Source organism: Channa argus, chromosome 12 (assembly GCF_033026475.1).
Source record: "Channa argus isolate prfri chromosome 12, Channa argus male v1.0, whole genome shotgun sequence".
Taxonomy (NCBI): Eukaryota; Metazoa; Chordata; class Actinopteri; order Anabantiformes; family Channidae; genus Channa; species Channa argus.
The window spans coordinates 3,053,566-3,077,835 of NC_090208.1; the positions used below are offsets into that span (position 1 = coordinate 3,053,566).

The following is a 24,270-nucleotide window of genomic DNA, read 5'->3' on the forward strand; positions in this document are numbered from 1 at the left end:
GTATATATCTACAGGTCCAAAAGTCTGACACCACAAAATCTGCAACATTGATCTGAATGTCTGAGGGTTTCGAGGCACAAAAGGACCTGACATGTAAAATGTAGTATAACATTTTTCTGAGTCTGAAATATTTCTTGTTCACAAATCAAACTGAAGTTAATTTATGGTACTGGCACAGTGCAATTTATGACAGACCTGCAAGGGTGTTGATATTTTTGGCCATGACTGTATTAATGTTAGTATATGTACTCACAGTCGCCCTAGGACATAGCAGACATATGTCCCTGTGTCTGTGAGTGTGGGGTGTTTCAGGGTCAGACTGAGGTCTCCAGTTTTCAGCAGGTCTTTCTTTATCTCTGTTCGGTCTCTATAAACTTGGTTCTGTTCTCCAGGCTGGTCAGAGTCGTTCAGATACAAGTGGGCTGTCACTTCTGGTGTCGGTTCGTGGCATTTCCACCACACTTTAGCGTCACCAATGGTCCTGAAGGGCAGCTGCACAGACTCCACTCCCTCCTCCACCACAGTCTGAGAGGTCAACAAACCACCTCATCAGCTGGACAGACAGCAGCAGCAGTTTAGACACAGTTGTAGAGAAAGCTGAAGGTCAGAACCAGATCAGAGCAGAAGGTAACAGGGGACAGAAATCTAGAAACTAAAAGCAGCTTTTGATCAGAGTCTTGATGCTGTTGGGACATTTTGTCCATGGGCTGCTTCACATTGATCCCATTCAACACTCAGCATCAACCTGATGCAGCTGCTGTCAAACCAAACTCCATGAAGAACTGACTGGATTAAAGCCAAAGAGCCTCTTTATGGACTGAGAGCAGCTGAAGCTCATTTCAAGCTGAAGCTGATCTTTGTTCTTTTGAAGAGTTTATGGCAGAAACATGATGTTTGTAGAGAAGAAGCCGATATAAAATTGGATCATTGAAGTCAGACTTTATTTCCATTAACATCACACCTGAGAAGGAACTTTCTCCCACTCATTTCTTCAGAGAGAAGATTCAGGATTTGAATGGAAATCAAAGTTTGATCCAGTCGACTTTGAAAATGATGATCAATGAATCCAAATCCATCACATTGAAACCTCTTGATGATCAGAGTGACATCAAATCTTTGGTTTTTCCAAACCAACTGAATCACTGAGTGGATTTGTTGAACAGGAGAATCCAAATGTGACAAAGCTTCAGTTTTTGAGACCAGAATCTGAGCTTGAAGTTGGACTGTTTGTCTTTAGGGGACAGAAAGTGTCTGATTGTTGCAGATATTAAACCTGTCCCCACTCTGTCTCCTCTAGATGAGTTTTCTCTCTGACTAAATGTTAGTGACAGATGTGTTTAGAAGGAAACTTCATTTCTGTCTGGATTCTGTTCACTGGCAGCGTTCGGTTGCTGCTTCAGAGACTGAAACACTTGGTTTCAGCTTCAGGAAAGATGCTGCTTTTGCTTCAAGACTGAACAAGTCAACGCGTCCTGTCTCCTGCTTCAAATAAGCCTTGACTTTTTCAGTCCTTAACCAGAAAGACCTGAACCAGCAGCTGAAAACCAGTTGGATCAGTGGTAACTGTGCAGATAACAGAGAGGAGGAGCAGAGCACAGTGGATTCAAAAACAGGTGGACAGAAGACAACATGACACTAGTCTGAATTTCCTTTTTGTTGTAATGTTTTTAGAAAATAAAGCTTTGTTTTCTGCTGTGGTTTCATCAGAAATGAGAATAATTCACCCAAAGTCTGTGATTCCTGTCAGTCAGAGCTACAGAATTTTATTACAAAAAGATCCAATGAAGGAAAAAGTTCATAATACGTCTGCTGCTGGATTTAGATCCTGTCCAGTTCAGTGTCAATTCAAAGCTCACACTCTCTATACACTGATAAGTCCTTCTAGACAGGGACAGATTAGTGACTGGTCCTCTCAGGCTCAGAGCTTTAATATTTGTCCACATTAGAGACAACCCTAGTCAGCAGTGTCCACTAACTATTGTCCTCTTTTTAAAAAACAAACTCTGGACTTTGTTCTGCTGAATCAGTTGATTTCAGTGCCTGATCACAGCAACATTCTCAGTGTCAGTGAGGACAGAACAATGTCTGTGGAGACATTAGAGGACAGCTCCATGTCTTATCTGTCCACCTAAACACAATTTCAGCTTTTGAAACTAATCCCAGCTTCTTGTTTTCTGCTCTCATGTGCTGATGGACATTTTCATTGTCACTGAAATAAGGTAGAGAGACAGAAAATGTCAAAGACATCCAGACAGAGCAAACACACCTTTTCCACCTTTGTCTCCAATTAGACCAACAATCTAATTCATCCCAACACTTGTCTCAAGTTCTGTCTCCAGCTTCACATGATCAAGGACCTGTTGTTACCTGGACCTGATCTACTTCTGGTGGAGCTCAGTTCAAAGTTTCTCTCTGTCACAAATATTCACATTACACTGAAATGATAGTTTGGTTCCAGGAAAATTCATTTCAATTCACTGTTAATAAAGTAAAATACATTCATAGAAACATACTGACAGTAATACTGCAGTTTCTCTTAGTATAAAGATTAACAACAGTTAGCTTAGCATAAAGACTTTAAACTGACCTTTGACCTGGAGCTTCACATCTTTCTTCATCAGGATGTATCTCTCCCTGCTGTAGACGGTGCAGGTGAAGTGTCTTCTGTCCAAGTCTGTGGGGTATTTCAGGGTCAGACTGAGGTCTCCAGTTTTCAGCAGGTTTCTCTTCATCTCTGTTTGACCTCTGTAACATCTGTGCTGTTCTTCAGGCTGGTCAGAGCCGTTCTGATACACATGTATCATCCAGTCTATACTGTTCTTTCACTGCACTTTGGTGTCTACAGGCAGACAAACTGTGGTTTTACAGGGCAGCTGGACAGACTCCACCCCTGAATCCACCTCCACCTGGTAAACTGAGAGGACAACAAAGCACAGCATCATGTGGACAGACAGCAGCAGCAGCTCTGATGGTAACAGGACCTCACTGTCCCATGAAGACACTCAGGAACTACTTATTGTGACTGATTCTCAGTTTGGTTCTGATTTGTTCCTCACTCTCAGTCTGTCTCAACAGTCAAGCAGCAACAAGAGTAAAGATGTGAACCATCAGCATTATGGGTAATGTAGTAGTAGAGACATACCTGACATGAAATAGTGACGGAAATGTACTAAAAGACCCCCAGCAACAATCAGAAGAACCAGGAGAACCAGGAGAGCTTTGGCCCAGGATGGAAATCGTTCTGTGGAGAACATGAAGAACAACATGACCTCTGACCTCTGACCTGTATCTACAGCACTGACCACTAACCTGTCACTGACCTTTGAACTATAGCTGTACGTCTGTCACTCTCTGTAGAAATCTGAACCCTCTGACAGAGCAGGTGTAGGTTCCACTGTCAGACAGTTGCAGTTCTGTCAGATTCAGACTGAGCTCTCCAGTCTCCAGAGCATCAGGCATCATTGATGTTCGGCCGCTGTAAATCACCTTCACGTTCATCACCTTCCTGCTGACGCTGGTGGACGGTTGAAGGACTGAGATCAGAGTGGATCCACACCACTGTGGGGTCGACCAGTTCAAAAGTGGGAAACTGAAACAGTGTATCAGGACAAACTGGTCCCCCTCATACATGTCAGAGCTGAGACATGCTGGAAAACTGTGAGGACACACAGACAGAGAGGGTCCATCTCAGCACCTTATTTCATGTCTCATTACTCGTCCGTCCTCAGGTGAGTCAGAAACCAACCTGGTCCTGTTTGTGATTGGAAGCTGCAGTTGATCAGGCTGCTAGAAATGAGAAACTAGAAATGAGATTGTTGCTTTGTGAGCCATAAATATTCCTCAACCTAAAACAGAGACGACATCTATTTCACATGTTGATGAATGGTGTAAAAATGGAGGTTTTTTAATATCAAATATAAAACTGAAATAATTCACTGACCTCCTCTTTATCTATAACATTTATCAGTTTAAGGTTGCATCACATAACCTGAAGTTTACAGAGTCATATCAATATGTGGCTTTTTATACCGATGAATATATGAACGTTATGTTTCCTGCTGAATCAGCAGCTAGAGTTTTGAGAGGATCAATGGTCAAAGTAAAATTATCAAAGACATATTGTACTGTGCAAACGTTCTATCAGATGTGAAAACAATGCTGTAAAGTCAGCATGCTTTCAAAAATAGATATGTTAATAGTTTGTATTAATCAGTGAACCAAATGGAAAGTAAAGGAACAGAAGAGAAATCCAAATCAAATCTATATTTGATGCAGAACAGCATCAATTCTTCTGGATATACTTGCACAAAGTTTTTAAAGGAACTCAGCAGGTGGTTTGTTCCAAACATCTTAGAGAACTAAACACAGATCTTCAGTGGTTGTACGTTGCCTCAAATCCTTCTGTCTCTTCTTCAGACAGACTCGATGATGTTCAGATCAGGGCTCTGCAGGGTGCAAACCATTACGTCCCAGACTCCTTGTACTTCTCTACACTGAAGATAGTTCTTAATGATACTAGCTGTATGTTTGGGGTTGTTGTCCTGCTACAGGATGGATTTAGAGTTTGGTTTTTCTTCACCCAGGTTTAAGCCTCCTACACATGTGTTTCTGTTTCAGTTAATGACCGTGTGTCAACCTACATGTGGAAGTCAAGATCATTAGCACTTCCTTGGTATAATTTACACCTGTCTAAAACTTGCGCACAGAGAACCTGGAGCTTGACTACAGTAGTACAGTTTTTACTACAGTTACTACTTGACTACTACTTGACTACAGTTGTAGTACAGTTGACTTACAAAGCAGGATCTTATCACTGCTAGACTCTGGAAGGAGGTACAGCAGTCTGAAGAGCACAACAGCCAGGTTTTGCATCAGGTATATTCCACAGACCATCAGAATCCTGAACTTAGTACAGACCATCCAACAAAGTCTCAATCAAGAGTTTCTTGTTGTCTCTGTGCAATAGAAGACGATCTGTCCAATACAGTTTTGAAGGTGCAATATTGGGTCAATACTGGGGCTCATTGCCTGCTCATCCAGTACTGTGGTCACTACTGTGTTGTCTTGCTTAGCCTTATTATAGTAAGCAAACGAGGCGTGACAGCTGAGTTATGTTAGACTATTTATTTTCCTTTGTCCTTTTCATCAACTCTCCAATACTAAATCTGTGATCTCCTATCGTCTGCTGGGTAATCAAGTTTTTATCGAACTAACTTCTTAACATAACATCTTTCCCCCTATAAGGAAATACTATTTACCCCTAAGACTAAGTGGTGCCCGTAAGCATTTTAACTTTACTTGTGAACAAGTCCTTAAACTTTGACACTTTTTTTTTTTTTTTTAACTTAAACATCCACCTTTCCATCCTAAGACTTTTTAGCAACTCTCAATCCTCTTCTTAGGTGGCCGAACATATCTGTTAGGTATGGAGAGTCCTTCCACAGCTGGCAACTTGGGCAATTCGGAAAGCCTTACATCAGCATTTGATGCAGACCCTGCTGTCAGGCCACATTCAGTGTGACCATGCCCATTCGTAGTTGGCTCAATAGATGCAGTCAAGTCCTGCTGGACTGTTTCCTGACCTGCTGTGTCCTTTCCCATTGGCTGTGGCTGAATGTGAGGGCAGTGACCTAAAACAGGCAGGACCCCAACACATGTTGTTTATTTAACCCCACTGTAACTTAAGTTAATATTCTACACTGTTCTTTTGGCACATTTGATTTAATAGTTTACCTGATTTTGAGACATGTGCACTTCAGTCTTCTGCACACAGACAACATAGTGAGCTTTGATAAGTGTTCTTACCGATGTTTGCCACCAGAGGGAGACAGGCAGTGCCGACACACTGTCATATAGCGCTGAGACAAGACACGAAACAGAACTATGCTAACAACAGTGCACTCCTTTGTCCTGATCCTGTCTGCGTGTCCAATTCAATTCAATTCAACTTTATTTATATAGCGCCAATTCACAACAAAGTCATCTCAGGGCACTTTACAGAATAAAGTCAAGATTATAAGATATATAAAGAGAACCCAACAATTCCCCCTGGAGCAAGCCATAGGCAACAGTGGAGAGGAAAAACTCCCTTTAACGGAAGAAACCTCCAGCAGAACCAGGCTAAGGGTGGACGGCCATCTGCCTCGACCGGTTGGGGTGAGTGGAAAGGGGAGAGAGAAAAGAACAGAGCAACAAAAAGCAACAACAAAACATCGGGCAGATTGGTAGGACCAGTAGCTGCACGCTGGAAGACACACAGCTTCAAAGCCGGGGGACACCTGCAGAAAGGGACAGAGGAGGACAAAGACAACTACGGGAGAGAACACACAGAGTTAATGACATACAGTGGTGACAATTGCGGGATGAGAGGAGAGGAGAGATGGTCAAGAGGAGGAAAGGAGCTCAGTGCATTGGGGGGTGGGTCCCCCAGCAGTCTAAGCCTATGGGAGCATAACTATAACTAACTATATGCTTTATTAAAAAGGAAGGTTTTAAGCCTAGACTTAAAAGTAGAGAGGGTGTCTGCTTCCCGAATCTGAACTGGGAGCTGGTTCCACAAGAGAGGAGCTTGATAGCTAAAGGCTCTACCTCCCATTCTACTTTTGGAAATTCTGGGAACCACAAGTAGGCCTGCATTCTGAGAGCGAAGTGGTCTACTGGGATGATATGGTGCTATGAGATCTAAATATGATGGAGCCTGACCATTCAGAGCTTTATATGTAAGAAGCAGGGTTTTAAATTCTATTCTACATTTAATTGGAAGCCAATGGAGAGAAGCTAGTGAAGGTGAAATATGATCTCTCTTGCTAGTTCCAGTCAGCACTCTTGCTGCAGCATTTTGGATTAATTGCAGGCTCTTTAGGGAGTTACTGGGGCATCCTGAAAGTAGGGAATTACAGTAGTCCAACCTAAAGGTAACAAATGCATGGACCAGTTTTTCGGCATCACTTTGAGATGTTACAGGCTCTTTGTCGACCTGCAGCTCAGCACAATTCATCTTCCATCCAAAATGTTGCCATCAAAAACGTCTGATTTCAAAAATTATTTACCACAACACTGACATTTGTCTTTGTAAAGTTAAAAATGCACTTTGTTTTATAATTATTTTATTTCAAATTTTAAAAATCCATTTAGTTTTCGTGAATTTCATCTAACTGATCAATCTTTAGTTGCACTTGTTTTGGTTCCCAGGGAAACTAGATTGCTGCACATCGCCCTTCATGTACGTCCTGACTTTCTGTAGCCCCTCCCCCTTTCCCTCTCAGTGCTGCTACGCACCATTGACGGTGCCACTTGCAGTACGGCCAGACGTCATGTCCTGTGTGATTATTGTAACTCTGTGGAGATTTGAGCTTCATTTCTCAGTGCAAACGTTATTTTTTGTACATGTAGGGGTCAGATGTGCAGGAAAGGCCAGAAGAAAATTTATATGGTTGTTTGATTGTCGTCTGCAGGAACAAATTAATTGTGGGAAAAGAATCTTCAGCGTTGCTTTTCTATGTCCAATCCACACCTATTACATCTTCCAAGAAAACTCTGTCCCTCAGACCTCACTGACTGCAAATCCTAACAACATGTGACTTTATGACACTGTGTTATTTCCTTTAGTTCAGCATTAACCAGCTTTAAGACTAGCAGTTTTAGTTCTACCATTATTTGTAGGATTATTACTGGCAGGGTGAAACCTGGAAGCTGTTGAAGAAGAATCTGTACAGTGGCTCAGCTCTCTCCTGTTCAGAGTTTAGGTTCAGTTGGAACAACCAAGGAGGAGGAAACAAACATGATGAACAACAGTGGTGACCCAGTGACCAGTGAACTCTTCAAGTGACAATGAAATACTGTAAATCAGTGGGTGTTTCTACTCTGAGTCACTCACAGTGTCGAGCTCTGTAGCAGCAGAGCAATGGCTCATTCTAACACAAGCCTCATTAAATGCTATGTGTTCATTATTGAAGTCATAGTGGTGGTGGAGTTACACTGCAGTGATTATATTAAGAAGTGGCTTTAATAGTTTTCCACCCTAGTCAAAATAAATGAATCAGTAATTTGATTTATACCATGTTTTCAAAGTAGAAGTTTATTCAATGATCATTTTGTGAATTGTTGGTTAAGTAAAAGTCACAAACAGCTCAGAGATGCAGGTGCCTTTATTAAAATCATCATGTGAAGCAGATCATCAACAATGTTCAGAGAAGAAATGACTGGACAGGAAACTTCTATTCTTGTGGGATCATTGTGTGACTCCTCTCCTGCACAGCTGTTAGTCACTGCTGGATAATCAGAGCTAAACTACTGGTGGATGAAAGAAGACTCTGCTCTATTCAAGTTTAACAACAGAACAACATCATTTCTGTCACAACAGACTTCCCTTGTACTGCTTGTGGTCCATTGATGAGTTTGTTCTCAGCTACTAACACTCCTGCCAGGAACCAAGAACCATCCTGCCGACACATCAACGGACCTCCAGAAAACTCCTGACGAAAAATGAAAATGTTCAAGTCCAGTATGGTCATTCAGACCCTGACCTCTGACCCTTTAAAGGACCAACAGACACTTTGATAAAATACAAACACACACCAACACACTGTGTGTAGGAACAATAATAATAATACTAATCTGATTATTCACCTGCTCCAGTGTCAAAGCTTCTGTACAAATGCTGTCACTCGATGTGTCCTCACAGTCCACCACAGAGGTCTGGAATTCCTGCAGAACTTGTTCCACTAAAGTTGGGAGAATCAGAAAATGGTGACAAGTGGCATCAGAAGCAGGTTGTAATTATCTCTCTAACTTTACTATGTTTAATGGAAAGAGGTGAAATGATGTAGACAGTTCAAATTACTGTGTCAGACTAGTGTCAGGGACTCACCCCCTCCTGCCCCGGAGCTCCAGCCTGCAACCCAGCACGTGGAGCCCACACTGAAGTTTCGTCCGGTGTCCACACAGATGGGCAGGATGGAGTCGGACAGGGGGGCGGGGGTCTCCAGATGCAGCGCTGCTGCATTAGGCCCAGTGTGGTTGCTCAGAGTGATGTCTGTCACATTCAGTTTCACCTCAAAGGGGTTGGAGCCGTTCTGTTTCAGACGACCCAGGACCACGGTCCAATCAGATGCTGTGGCTGAACTGAGGGAGATAACATGAGCTAAATTAGGACTGAGGACAACTCAACACTTTAAAACATGTGAAAACATGACTCCAGGTGTCTCACCTTGAGAAACAGTCGGCACTGCTCAGCACAAAGTCCTCGTTCACCAGAGTCCCACCACACACATGACGTCCATCCTTCTGTAGACTCGCCATCCACGGCCACTTACCATCTGTAACCTTCACGCCTAGTCCCAGAAGACGATTACTCAGTGGGACCTGGCCACAGACATCAGCTGGAGACACATTTGAGCTTTAAAACCTTGAAAACTTCAACTGTTTAGTTAAACCCACATAGATTAATTTGTCAGTTTGATGCAGTGGAGTCTTAAAGGTTTTTGTGTGATGAGCTGCAACAAGTTGAAAACACTGAGAATGACTGATTTGATCCAAGTGTTGAAATGGGTCAGAGCCATCACAGAGCCTGGACATGACAGGAAGTCAAGTTTGAAGCTGATCATCAACAATGTTCAGAGAAGAAATGAACCTACAAGCTCTTAGTGATGATTTAGTGATTTTCTTCTGAAATGTTTTAACATTTTGTTCTAATTCAATACATAAGTTGTTGGAATTGTCTGAATCCATTTGTGGAAATACTGCAGCTGATTTGCTCCAAAGGTTTGACACAAACCTCTGACAATCTGAAACATTTCTATCCAACAACAGTGTGAAGATCATCTTTAACTAAATCAGACAGGAGCAAACTGGGACTTACCATCCAGCTGTGAGAGACTCTCTGAAACACAGAACACAAAGAAACTGTTGAGGCTTTTCTGATACTTCTTGTACAACATTTGGACATGTGGTGGAAACAGGAGAGGATTGATTTTTATCATCTCTAACATTTATTACTAAACTCATTCAATCACATTTTTCCCTGAAAATACTATTTTCCAGTTACATAAATGTAATAAACCAACATTTAGTTGTTACTGTTTCTTTCATAAACAATTTGTGGTTTTTATAATATTTGCAGATAATATTTCTTGTCAAGCTGCATCGTTTCTAAAATCTTGCGGCACATGCTGAAATGAATGAAAGGAGCAAGTGGGGCGGCTGTAGCTCAGTTAGTAAAGTAATTGTCCACGGACCACAGGGTCAGTGGTTCTATCCCTGGTCTCGTCTATATGTCAAAGTGTCTCTGGCAAGACACTGAACCCCTAACAGCCCCTTCCCCTCCCCAGCTGTGCAGTGTTGGTCCAAGCCCGATAGAAATTGGGGAGGGTTGCGTCAGGAAGGGCATCCGGCGTAAACTCTGCCAAATCAACATGCGGACAATGATCCACTGTGGCGACACTGAACTCAAGGGAAAAAAATTACATCCAACATCCAACTTCTTGTGGAAATATTGGAGTCTCCTGCTTATCAATAGTGTCTTCCTGACTAAAGAATATACAACATCCTGATGATCTGATATTTCTATAAAACCAAAGTGTGAAGATGATCCATAATGAAATAAGACATTTGGAAGATAAATTTCATCTCTAACATTTATTACTAATTATTAACACATTTCTTTATAAACATTATTAAACTGTTTGCTTAAATAATAATAATAATAATAATAATAATAATAATAATAATAATAATAATAATAATAATATCGTTATTATTATTGTTGTTGTTGTTATTCTTAAATTCAACACAATACATTTTAGATTCCAAAGATTTAACGAGAATTTACTCATACTTACTCTTACATAATGTTAATAATTCAAAAACACTGTGACAGATTCCACTAATTATTTTGAGCTTGAAGCGAATTTTACTATTGTAAATATAGGAACATATGCAAAGCAATACAATTATATATATATAAAGTAATTATTTAATTTCTAATTAATGTAAATTAATTGAATTACTAAATGTTTGTTTCAGAAGTATAAATATTACATTAATACAAATTGTGTTTTAAGGAGAAGTTTAAATCAATGAATAAATGTCATAGAATTTAATTTTTGTCTCTTTTATTTAAAAACCAGAATATTTTTTCACAGTCCACATGCAGTAATGTTATGGACATTACTGCAGTCTAAAATATGAACTAATATCCTGAGGAAATAAATTCATAAACGTTCATCATTCAATCAATTTCTCACTCACTATGAAACACATTTTCTATATTATATGTTACAAATATTTATTTTTCCAACTGATTGTTTTTCCTTTTGTCCAAGATTTGATCAACATAAACTTCACTCATACATAATTCAAAAATACTCTGTGACAGATTCCACTAATTATTTTAAGCTTGAAGCGAATTTTACTATTGTAAATATAGGAACATATGCAAAGCAATACAAAAAAATGTAATGACATAATTTTAATTAATATAAATGACCTAAATTACTAAATGTTTTTTTTAATTATGTTTTATGGAGATGAGTGAATCAACAACTAATTAAAAATGTGTCTCTTTTATTTAAGAACCAGAATATTTTTTCACTGTCCACATGCAGTAATGTCCATAACAATCTAAAATATGAGCTAATATGCTGAGGAAATAAATTAATAAATGTTCATCATGCCATCAGTTTCTCACTCACTATGATTTCTATATTTTTTCTGACATATATTTTTCACCAACAGATAACATATTGAATGTTGGACTTGAAAGAGTTTTTTTAGAATTGACTCAGTTTGGACACTTTTTATTCCCTTCTGTCCTCACTTTTATCTAATGAAACATTAGTATTGCAACTAGTATTTTACTTGATTAAGTTTTACTTGTTCCCCAGTGTTTCCCTCACACAGCAGTAAGTAGATCTGAAACCTGATTGGTTCAGGTGTGGACAGTGAGGAGGTTCTTACCTGGTGTCAGCAGAGTCAGCAGAGTCACCACACACATCACTTTGTAGGAAGCCATCGCTGCAAGTGTCAAGTCCTCACATCTGACATGGTATAAATACCTTGTTCTCCCCCCTCCCTCCCTCAGACACACCTCTCTCTGCTTCTTTGACAAGCAATACATCAAACTAAACCGTTGTTGTGTCTTTTTACCAAACCAAGTTTAAGTCTTTTCCAGTTCAAAGAGATTCTGCACCATGTTCCTCAATCATTACTTCAGAAGCTGGATGGACGTCTTTGCTGACAAGGACTAATCATTCCTTGTTATTCATCTATAAAACCTTCCTAAATACAGAAATCTAGACTTTACACAAATGATTGGACCACTTGTGATGATTCAGTGAAGAAGTTTAAATGTGCTGACGACACGACACTAGTTGGGCTCAGAACAACATCAGATGTATCAGCATAGAGAAAGGAGCTGGTCTACAGATCATAATATTCACCTTTACATAGGGAAAAATAAAGAGATGGTTATAGTTTCTGGAAAAGGTTGTGGGGAAAACGATGACTATAATATCTGTGAAACTGAATTTTCATGAGCCACAGTTAAGACATGTGGATCAGAGCTGTGTGATGTGAACAACATCTCATATCCTGATAGAGTTAATGACAAATAAATTCAGCATAGAACAAAATGTGCAGCACACTTTGAGGTTTTTATCTGAAGATTATCTCTGGACTGTTGGACATTATTCTTGTGTAGGTGCTAACAGAGTGGTGTCTGTTGTGGTGATGCTGGAACGTACAGGCACGATGCTCCAAGTGAGGAGAAAGATTTGCAGAACTAGGCTGAAATGAATCATCAGTAAAATGTTTGTCATGCAAGAGACCCAATAAAACCACATGCTACAGTCAAGGTTGTGTTAAAATTGAAGGTGTGTTAATTGATTAACAACCTGAATGAAGCACTGAGTAAAATGGAAGAAAACATTCCACCTTAACCCTCCTGTTATGTTCAGGGTCAAATTGACCCGTTTTAAAGTTAACAATCTAAAAAAAATACTTACAGTTTTTTCGATTGCTAAACGACAGTGGGCACAACTGGAGTCACATGTGCAAAACTCTAACTACAGTCTGCACAGCAGCAGTTCATGTGGACCAAACTCTAGTTAGTTTTTCACTGCTTGAACACAGTTTTCAAAACTCTACACACTTATTCTATGACTTTAACCACAACCTGCACAACACTGTGGATTTATAGCACTTTGTTCAAATGCTAACACACTGCTGTCAAAACTGGGAACCACACATTCCAAACAGAATAGATTTCAGCCTTGTGCCTTTCAAACACTTCTGATTGAAATTTCAGATGGAAGGCTAAGCAGGTGTCTTGTTGTAGACTTGTTATATATATTTGTTAAATATATAGGTAGAGCTCAGAAAGAGTAATTTTGGAAATGGAGCAAGGAAGACGGGTTCGTGCAGGGAGAGGGGCCAAAGAAGACAAAGAGCTGTTATTTCAGATCCAAAAACTGCCCCCAACAGGAGGAAGAGGAAAAATATTTTCAGATGCGCAGGAAAATGCTGTCGTTGACATGGTTGTTGTCAACAATGCAATAAAACTGCGGGAGATTCAAGATAAAGTGCTGGCTGATAATGATATATTTCTCATTACTGTAATTCTGTAAATTACTACAGACTATTGAAGCAAACTGCTAATTTTCATTTACCTTAAAGAATGTTATGTTCTAAAAAAGTAAATAAATCATGTGAGAGAATGTCACTCTTTTCTTTGAAGAAAATATTACTTTGTATGAAGTCACTGAAATTGTTCCAACTGTAAAGATGAAAAGTTTGTATTTTCTGTATTGGTGTTTGATGCTAGTGTTTTTACTCTCAGTGTGTTCTGAGTGACAGTGTGTGTTATCTCAGTGAGGGTTGTGCATAGTGTTTGGCTGCACTGAGCCTGTTTTGAGCCATGTGTTAAGAGTTGTGTTGCTTGGAATGAGTTTTGCAGGTGATGTGAACTGTTTAGCTCAGGTGACAGTTGGTAGTTCAGACTGTAGTTAGAGTTTTGCACATGTAGCTCCAGTTGTGCCCACTGTCATTTAGCAATCGAAAAAAACTTTCACTTTGAAACTTCTCCTCATTGGCTTATTTAGTATCAACATATAAAATAAAAATGGTTCAGTTCACATATGTGTAACCCTCCTACATGTTTATATTACAAAGCTACTGTTTGGGTTAATTTGACATCTGCGACAAAATAGAAGCTAAAAAGAATCAGAAAGATCAATGTGTGTGTGTGTGTGTGTGTGAGAGTGTGAGACAGGGGTGTATTATTTCTCATAGTTGCAAAGAAACAAACAGGATTTGACCTTTCTGACTGTTTTTAGCTTCTATTTTCTGTGCCAGGTCAAATTGACCTGAACAGTATCTTTGTAATAGAAACATGTAGGAGGGTTACAAATATGTGAACTGAACCATTTTTATTTTATATGTTGATTACACTAAATAAACCAAGCAGGAGAAGTTTCAAAGTGAAAAAATACTTTTAAGTATTTTCTTTAGATTGTTAACTTTAAAACGGGTCAAATTGACCCTGAAGAGAAGACGTGTCTCATTTTAATTTATCAACATCACTCCATAAACAAAAACAATTCAAAATATAAAATACAAATTTTAAAAATCAATTGCATATAAATCTATTGTAAGTTATTTGTAGGTCTTTTCAGTTTACATTAAAAAAAGTTTTAACATGATCTTTTTGTAATAAATGAGTGACTTATGCTCATTGAACCATGATCTGTGAACAGTAAAGAACATCATTGAACTAAACATTGATTGAAATGGTTAGTAATGGAGTTAATGATGAGATAGAAACAATGTTTTTTGGGACTTTTTGGTCAAGTTGACCTGGGAACATCAAGGCTGTTCCTCAGAAACCAACATAACAGGAGGGTTAAAGGTTGTTGTAGCTCTTCAGCAGCATTAGCTGTGCTGCTAATGTTAACTACATTTTTGTGCTTTGTCCAAATAGCCGACGTTCCACAGATCAACAGAGACTGGATTAGTTTTCTCTCTTCATGCAACAAGTGATTCCAGAGTTGTTGGAAGTGATCAGACAGGAAACACCTGCTTTAATGTTAAAACATCTCTTAAAAACTCATTAATTTGAAATAGAGTTTGTTTTCCATCCTTTCATTATATTTATCTGATTATCCTGGAGCCTTTTCCAGCTGTGGTTTGTAAATATGTTTTATTTTACATTTACATTTACATTTAGTCATTTAGCAGACGCTTTTATCCGAAAAGTGTTCACAGTTCACGAGATACAAGTGCAAGAGAGCAGAAAGATTTTTTATTTATTTATTTTAAAGATTTAAGTGCATAGGAAGATGCGGAAGAGTTAAGTTTTCAGCAGCTTTTTAATATTGGGAGAGAATCAGCTGAGCGTGCAGCGTTTGGTAGCTCGTTCCACCATCGTGGGATCATTGCGCTGAACAGTTTTGCTTGGTTTATTCAACTGAACATTTTATTGTCTACAAAGTTTATTTTAATATATGAAAAACTCAACCTGAGATGGTTGAATGAACAATGGAAAGAATGTAATAAAGACCTGAATGGATGTTTAACAACTTGTTGTCCTTCCTGTGGCATCATGTTCTGTCCATTTGTCAGACACTTAATTAATCTGATATAAAAGCTGAAGTTACCTTTGACCTCAGTGAGACACACAGTGTTTAATTAAGTCCAGTTTCTGGCAGCATTTGATGCCCAAAGCAACATTTCCTCAGAAAGGGAGTGACGCAGGTTTTCTGGTAAAAAGCATTTGTCCATAAATTTTAATATTTTTAACTTTGTTTTTGAGAAACGCTCCATTGGTTTGGTGATAACAGAGAAACATTAACACAGAAACATGTGATCTATGGTTTGGCAAAGAAGCAGAGAGAGGTTTGTGTGAGGGAGGGAGGGGGGGGGGGGAGGGGGGGGGGGGGGGGGAAGGTGATTATGCCAGAGCTGATGTGATGAAGTGATTCTTAATGATTTCTTACAACATGAAAGAAAAAAGAAAGAAAAAATATAATAATAATATATAAGTATATTTAATATAATGTACAAAAGAAAAACTGAACACTGATGAACTGAGATCTGTGGTGAGGGGGCAGCAGTGGCTCAGGTGGTGACTGTCCACCTGTCGACCGTAGCTTCAGTGTTTCTCAGCCCGACTGTGTAGAGTCATATGTGGAAATGTACCTGGACAAGACCCTGAACCCCCAAACTGACCATCACAAACTGTTGAGCTTGTGTGAGCCAGCACACATCTGACAGACCACATGATCTGAAGTGGAAACCCTGAGCTGATGGGAGAAACTGAACCAGGAAAGAAATCGTGTTTCATAGTGAGTGAGAAACTGATGGAAAGATGAACATTTATGAATTTATTTCCTCAGCATATAAGCTCATATTTTAGATTGTTATGGACATTACTGCATGTAGACAGTGAAGAAATATTCTGGTTCTTAAATAAAACAGAACAAACAATATTAAAATTAGATTTAGTTATTCAGGTCATTTATATTAATTAAGATTATGTCATTAGATTTTTTTGTATTGCTTTGCATTTTTTTCTATATTTACTAGAAGTAAAATTCGCTCCAAAATCAAAAATCCAAGATCCAAGTAATTAGTGGAATCTGTCACAGAGTGTTTTTGAATTATTTACATTATGTGAAGTTTACATAGATCAAATCTTGGACAGAAGGAAAATAAATAGAGAAAAAAAAACTTTTGGATTAGATGGTTGGACTCGTGCGGTAAGCGTATTGCGTCACTTCCTGTTTTTGCACACTCTTGGGTTTCTAGCAAAAGACTGTGTTATGCCCCTGGTCTAGGGGAACCTAGACATAACATGATGTGCTCCACCACTGCTTCCATTCCAAGCAAAACCAGACCAAGTGTTGTAAACGGTAGCTAATTTATTTACTTGGGATGTGAGCAATGCCCCAAAACAACAACCAAAAACTCTAACACCATCCCTGTCTGACCTAAACAACCAAATAAATTCAAAACAAATGACAGGGTGTCTAACCTGAACTCCTAACCCAAAACAGGAGAAAAAGTAGTAACAAAAAAGGGCTTCTCACTCCTACTGTGGAGAAGCTACTTTACACAAATATCCAAATCCACAAAAACAAAGTGCAGAGCTCCCTGTGAGTCCAGTTGAGAGTCGCATACAGAATGCTGGGTTGGTTGTGAGTGGCAGAAGTGGACCAGCTGGGGCTGCTGTCATCTGTTATAAATGGAGAAGGCCGCTCCATCCTGTCCAATCAGGTGGCGACAATGAGTTTGAATGGACCAATCCGTGCCGACCACCTGTGGCTCAACCCCCCCCTCAGACACACCCACACAAAAACACAGGAGGAGGAGAAAAAGACAACATAACAACAACACACATAATGACTCAGGTCATAACAACTGTTTACTGATTAATTGTAGCTCTTAAGCTAATCGGACGTCACTAAAATGAACGTTGAATCTCTGTGTAACTTCAATAAAACAATGTCGGACGCCGTAGTTTTCTCTGGACCCCTGCCAAATCTGACCAGTGACGACATGTACACACGCATGTCGTCATTCAACCGCTGGCTGTCTAGGTGGTGTCCAGCAAATGATGTGGGCTACATAGACAATTGGAAACGTTTTTGGGGAAAACCTAGGCTGATTAGGAGAGATGGCATCCATCCTACTTTAGATGGTGCAGCTTTCTTATCCAGAAATATGGCTGGTTTTATTAGACAACCAAAAGAATGACAATCCAGAGTTGAGCCTAGGATGCAGAGATCCAGTCCTACACGTCTCTCTGCAGTGTCCTTTCAACGGTCACCCCCCCACAACTCCCACATACCTATAGAGACTGTGTCTGTTCCCCAACCAACTAAATTACATAAACTAAAAACGACAACAAGAGGAGTTAATCATGATAAACTAATAAAGGTTAAGACTACTCCTCTTACAGAACAAAACCCCAAAACTATTAAATGTGGATTATTAAATATCAGATCTCTCTCTTCTAAAACTCTGTTAGTTAGTGACTTAATAAACAATCATCAATTCAATTTATTTTCTCTTACTGAAACTTGGTTGCAGCAGGAAGAATATTTCAGTCTAAATGAGTCATATTAATTATCATGTTCCTAGAAGCACAGGCCGAGGTGGAGGAGTAGCAGCAATCTTCCATTCTAATTTATCAACTCATTTGAGAGACTTACTTTTAGCCTTTCACACCCAAACTGGAAAACTCAAAAACGACTAGTATTTGTTATCATGTACCCTCCTCCAGGCCCTTCTTCAGAGTTTTGCAGCCTCACTACGTACAATAGTCGATAGTGTTGCCCCTCTGAAAAAGAAGGCAGTAAACCAGAAGAGGTGATCTCCGTGGTATAGTTCACAAACACGCAACTTAAAACGGGCAACACGAAAGTTAGAAAGGAAGTGGCGTTCCAGAAATTTAGAAGAATCTCATTTAAGTGGCATCAGAAATGGAATCTGAACTGGGAGCTGGTTCCACAGGAGAGGAGCTTGATAGCTAAAGGCTCTGCCTCCCATTCTACCTTTGGAAATTCTGCGAACCACAGGTAGGCCTGGATTTCCCATAATTCTTTACTTTTAAACTCAATGCGTAAAACACAGTGCTCACAGTCTTCGCTCTAATTCATCCCAAAGTCGTTCTATTGGGTTGGGGTCAGGACTCTATTACTAAAGATAAATTGATGATTTCTAATACAAACGTATCTGTAGGAGCCTAAATGCAGTTTATGTTTGGTTGATTACAGCAATTTAAGTTAATAGATAAAGTCTTAAAATAAGTGGAAGAAATATTTGCCATATTCAGCAAGTTTGTTTAATTTTTTGGATGGGAATTGTGTTTGGTTAATTTCTAATTTTTGGTTAAAATGCTTTATATCAGAAAGAAACTATGATTGTTATTTTTGAATAAATAAGTGCTTTTATTCTGATAGACTAGAGGGAGGGGAAGTCAGGTGACAGGTTACGAAAACAGGGTTTTTTGGACTGCAGTTTCAGGACCATGTTTGTCAGTCTGTAAAGTAAAACAAAACAAAAAAAAGGTGTTTTGCATTGCTCTTTAATATTTTGATGACCATGTTGGCCATTTTGTTAAATAACAACACCATGTTTTATTTTGTAAATGAACCTTAGTGGTTAAAGAATGTTAGAAAGTCTCATGTAATAAATACAAGTAGTGAATGTCTCAAGGGATTAAAGTTTTATGAAAAAGAAGTATTAAGTATTTAATTTGTAAAAGTCAAATGTTTTATCTGGTCTGGAGTTAGCATGGCACATTCATAGAGCCCCGAAAGCTTAACCTTTAATGGATGTGGACAGACTTCAATGTAATGATGTAAGTGTGTTCTTTGCCACTGTTTTAAAATCTGGTTCAGTTCCTGTTGGGAAAGATAATCTGTGAAAAAAACAATGCTTAATGAAATCTTGCATGTTATCTAATGGGAAGCACAGAGCTGATGTCCTGTATTTAGTTCTACCACATTGGCCTCTACCATAAAAACAGCATTACACTGCATTCTTGAATGTATACAGCTTTTAAAAGGTCTTACATTTCACTTGATGTTAATCTGTTACACTTTTGTTTATACTGAAAGTTGTTTTATGAAAGTTTGCTCATTTTAAATAAAATGTTCATGACTTTTAAATTATCTTCATGACTTTTTTTCTTTAATTAAGATATAGCCAATTATTTAAATAGTAATAACATAATGTACTTATACACATGAGACATCATAAATCCTATGCTGTTTAGTGGTTAAGTAAACATTAAGTAATTGTATAAAGTAAATCAGCTATATTGCAAAATGCATAATTGAGTGGTTTACTGTTAGTTTTACATTTACATTTAGTCATTTAGCAGATGCTTTTATCCAAAGCAACTTACAAGTGAGGTACAAGGCAACAAAATCAAAAAAAAAAATCAAGGAGAAAACATCAATGGAAAGTCCTATCAAAAAAGTGTTCACAATTCACAAGATGCAAGGGCGAGAAAGAGCAGAAAGGACGTTATTTTTTTTTTTAAAGAGACTGAGGAGACGTGGTCCTTAAAGCTCAGTTGGTCATCGATGATGACCCCCAGATTTTTGGCCGACTTAGTGGGAAAATCACTGTAGATCCAATGTTGATGCTGATGTTGTGTTGCGTCGAAGGTCTGGCTGGGAAGACAAGGACTTCGGTCTTGGAGAGGTTGAGCTGAAGATGTGTCCCTCTCATCCAGGAAGAATTGTCTGAGAGACAGGCAGAGATGTGCGATAAGACAGTGGAGTCGTCCAGCGGAAAGGACAGGAAGAGCTGTGTGTCATCAGCATAGCAGTGATAGGAAAGACCATGTGAGTGGATGATAGAGCCCAGGGATGTAGTATAGACAGAAAAGAGAAGAGGACCAAGAACTGAGCCCTGCAGCACACAGGTAGAGAAGCTACGAGAGTGAGAAAGATGCCGCTGCCAGGATTGTTTGTCAAAGAAGCAGAGAGAAGTTTTAGAAGAAGGTGTTTATGCCAGAGCTGGTGTGATGAAGTGAATCTTAATGGTTTCCTACAAAGTGACGTGTAAAAAAATCAAGTGATATACAGGTATATTTAATATTATATATAGAAGAAAAAATTAACACAGATTAACCGATACATTGTAGAGAAACAAGCTCAGGGTTCCACTGCTTCTCCATTATTGCTGAGTGGTGTTTTCTGCACTTTGTAGTTGTTATTATGCTCATTTTATAATGTTATTTGAAATCCACCCACCCGTCTGTCTTACATAAAACCCTAAAACATCTTGTTATTTTCTTAATCGGATGTCAAGTATGATTTCCTGCTTTAACTCTTGTCTTTCTATGAAGAGACAGGACTTAACCCCTGAAATCTTCCCCATTTGCCAAATGAGTGATTCCACCTCCTCCATCTTAGTTCAGTGTCCAATATTATTAAAATAATCTGCCAAAGCAATAATCTGAGTCTCTCCAAGTTTGATTTCCTTCTTCTATCTTGAGTGTTTAGTCCTTGCGAGTCCTTTGTATGTGACACGCCTGGTACATGTCCAATGTCTGTATAAACTAATGTGACAAGCTTCCTGAAACTGGAACAATAATTTCTCTTAAGACACACTTTGGTGCTGTAGCATATTTTTATCAATAGATGGGCTACTATACCTCTAGAGGGTCTATAGCTACACCCCAGCACATGATCATTTTGTGAACGTGCACAGTGGAAATCACTGATTTCAATAAAAGTCACAAACAGCTCAGAGATGCAGGTGCCTTTATTAAAATCATCATGTGAAGCAGATCTTAAACAATGTTCAGAGAAGAAATGACTGAACAGGAAACTTCTATTCTTGTGGGATCATTGTGTGACTCCTCTCCTGCACAGCTGTTAGTCACTGCTGGATAATCAGAGCTAAACTACTGGTGGATGAAAGAAGACTCTGCTCTATCCAAGGTGAACAGCAGCTCACACTGCAGTGGAGAACATGAACATCTGCTGCAGGAACCCTGGATGTCTGATTGAACAACTTCACTACTCTACACACTCTGCTATGTGGATTATTAGAGGAGCTTTAAGATCAGACTGTGTCTAAAATAATTAATTCTTTATAGACATTTGTGTCAGACACATGGTGGAAATCAGGTGTAGTTGGAGGTTTTATGAGATGTGGTGACAAATGGGATGAAAAAGAGATGGAAGGAAAAAAAAGAGACAAGAGAGCAGGAGCTCCCCCTTTATTGGTCAGTGCTTCTGTAGGTGAGTTATCTTTGTTTCTTAAAGATCAAAAGCATATATACGTCAATTGACTTCGCTTGTACTGCTTGTGGTCCACTGGTGAGTTTGTTGTCAGCTACTAACACTCCTGCCAGGAACCAAGAACCATCCTGCTGACACATCAACGGACCTCCAGAAAACCCCTGAACAAAGAGGAAAAATGAAAATGTTCAAGTCCAGTATGGTCATTCTGAGCCTGACCTCTGACCCTTTAAACGACCAACAGACACTTTGATAAAATACAAACACACACCAACACACTGTGTGTAGGAACAATAATAATAATACTAATCTGATTATTCACCTGCTCCAGTGTCAAAGCTTCTGTACAAATGCTGTCACTCGATGTGTCCTCACAGTCCACCACAGAGGTCTGGAATTCCTGCAGAACTTGTTCCACTAAAGTTGGGAGAATCAGAAAATGGTGACAAGTGGCATCAGAAGCAGGTTGTAATTATCTCTCTAACTTTACTATGTTTAATGGAAAGAGGTGAAATGATGCAGACAGTTAACAGTGTGTCAGACTAGTGTCAGGGACTCACCCCCTCCTGCCCCGGAGCTCCAGCCTGCAACCCAGCACGTGGAGCCCACACTGAAGTTTCGTCCGGTGTCCACACAGATGGGCAGGATGGAGTCGGACAGGGGGGCGGGGGTCGCCAGATGCAGCGCTGCTTCATTAGGCCCAGTGTGGTTGCTCAGAGTGATGTCTGTCACATTCAGTTTCACCTCAAAGGGGTTGGAGCCGTTCTGTTTCAGACGACCCAGGACCACGGTCCAATCAGATGCTGTGGCTGAACTGAGGGAGATAACATGAGCTAAATTAGGACTGAGGACAACTCAACACTTTAAAACATGTGAGAACATGACTCCAGGTGTCTCACCTTGAGAAACAGTCGGCACTGCTCAGCACAAAGTCCTCGTTCACCAGAGTCCCACCACACACATGATGTCCATCCTTCTGTAGACTCGCCATCCACGGCCACTTACCATCTGTAACCTTCACGCCTAGTCCCAGAAGACGATTACTCAGTGGGACCTGGCCACAGACATCAGCTGGAGACACATTTGAGCTTTAAAGCCTTGAAAATTTCAACTGTTTAGTTAAACCCACAAAGATTAATTTTAGATGATGGTGGAGATCCCACAGTTTCCAAAGAGACCAAAATAATGTCCAAGACTCCTGTGATTTTTCACTTTGATGCAGTGGAGTCTTAAAGGTTTTTGTGTGATGAGCTGCAACAAGTTGAAAACACTGACAATGACTGATTTGATCCAAGTGTTGAAATGGGTCAGAGCCATCACAGAGCCTGGACATGACAGGAAGTCAAGTTTGAAGCAGATCATCAACAATGTTCAGAGAAGAAATGAACCTACAAGCTCTTAGTGATGATTTAGTGATTTTCTTCTGAAATGTTTTGAAACTTTGTTCTAATTCAATACATCAGTTGTTGGAATTGTCTGAATCCATTTGTGGAAATACTGCAGCTGATTTGCTCCAAAGGTTTGACACAAACCTCTGACAATCTGAAACATTTCTATCCAACAACAGTGTGAAGATCATCTTTAACTAAATCAGACAGGAGCAAACTGGGACTTACCATCCAGCTGTGAGAGACTCTCTGAAACACAGAACACAAAGAAACTGTTGAGGCTTTTCTGATACTTCTTGTACAACATTTGGACATGTGGTGGAAACAGGAGAGGATTGATTTTTATCATCTCTAACATTTATTACTAAACTCAATCAAACACATTTTTCCCTGAAAATACTATTTACACATAAAAAAATTTAATTACATAAATTTAATTAATATAAATTACATGAATAAATAAATGAAATATAATCAGATAAATAAATGTTATTTTATTTCAAATTGTGTTTTATGGAAATGAGTGAATCAATAAATAATTGTCATAGAATTTAAAGTTTGTTTCTTTAATTCAAAAACCAGAATATTTCTTCACTGTCCACATGCAGAAATGTCCATAACAATCTAAAATATGAGCTAATATGCTGAGGAAATAAATTCATAAATGTTCATCTTTCCATCAGGTTGTCACTCACTATGAATCAATCTACACAGTCGGGCTGAGAATCACTGAAGCTACGGTCGACAGGTGGACAGTCACCACCTGAGCCACTGCTGCCCCCTCACCACAGATCTCAGTTCATTTTTTTGCGTTTTTTTCTTTTATATTACATATATTACATATATACATTACATATATTTTTTACACATTGAATGTTGGACTTCAAAGAGTTTTTTAAGAATTGACTCAGTTTGGACAGTTTTTATTCCCTTCTGTCCTCACTTTGATCTAAAGAAACATTAGTATTGCACCTAGTATTTTACTTGATTAAGAGGTTTTAAATGGTAAATAGTCGCTTACATAGCACTTTTATCCAAAGCACTTTACTTCGACATGTAGTCGGGAGCGGGGATTGAACCACTGAACCTGTCGTCCATGGTCAATTGCCTAACCAACTGAAACC

General features: G+C 39.2%; 3 protein-coding genes across 3 annotated transcripts in view; 1 reads left to right on the forward strand and 2 right to left on the reverse strand.

The window, feature by feature from the left end:
- Positions 1-24,270, forward strand: part of LOC137137025 (low affinity immunoglobulin gamma Fc region receptor II-like) — an 85,021-nt gene that overhangs the window by 41,046 nt on the left and 19,705 nt on the right. The window lies entirely within an intron of this gene.
- On the reverse strand, positions 8,130-9,953 carry LOC137137038 (transmembrane protease serine 6-like). The gene is made up of 5 exons (XM_067522903.1): positions 9,860-9,953; positions 9,209-9,380; positions 8,870-9,123; positions 8,629-8,723; positions 8,130-8,474 (listed from the first exon to the last, which is right to left on the reverse strand). Exons 1-5 carry the CDS (start codon positions 9,936-9,938, stop codon positions 8,328-8,330), a joined length of 747 nt encoding a protein of 248 aa, XP_067379004.1. The 5' UTR covers positions 9,939-9,953; the 3' UTR covers positions 8,130-8,327.
- LOC137137055 (tryptase gamma-like) lies at positions 21,638-22,795 on the reverse strand. The gene is made up of 4 exons (XM_067522939.1): positions 22,658-22,795; positions 22,319-22,572; positions 22,081-22,175; positions 21,638-21,919 (listed from the first exon to the last, which is right to left on the reverse strand). The coding sequence occupies exons 1-4, from the start codon at positions 22,747-22,749 to the stop codon at positions 21,764-21,766; spliced, it is 597 nt and encodes a 198-aa protein (XP_067379040.1). The 5' UTR covers positions 22,750-22,795; the 3' UTR covers positions 21,638-21,763.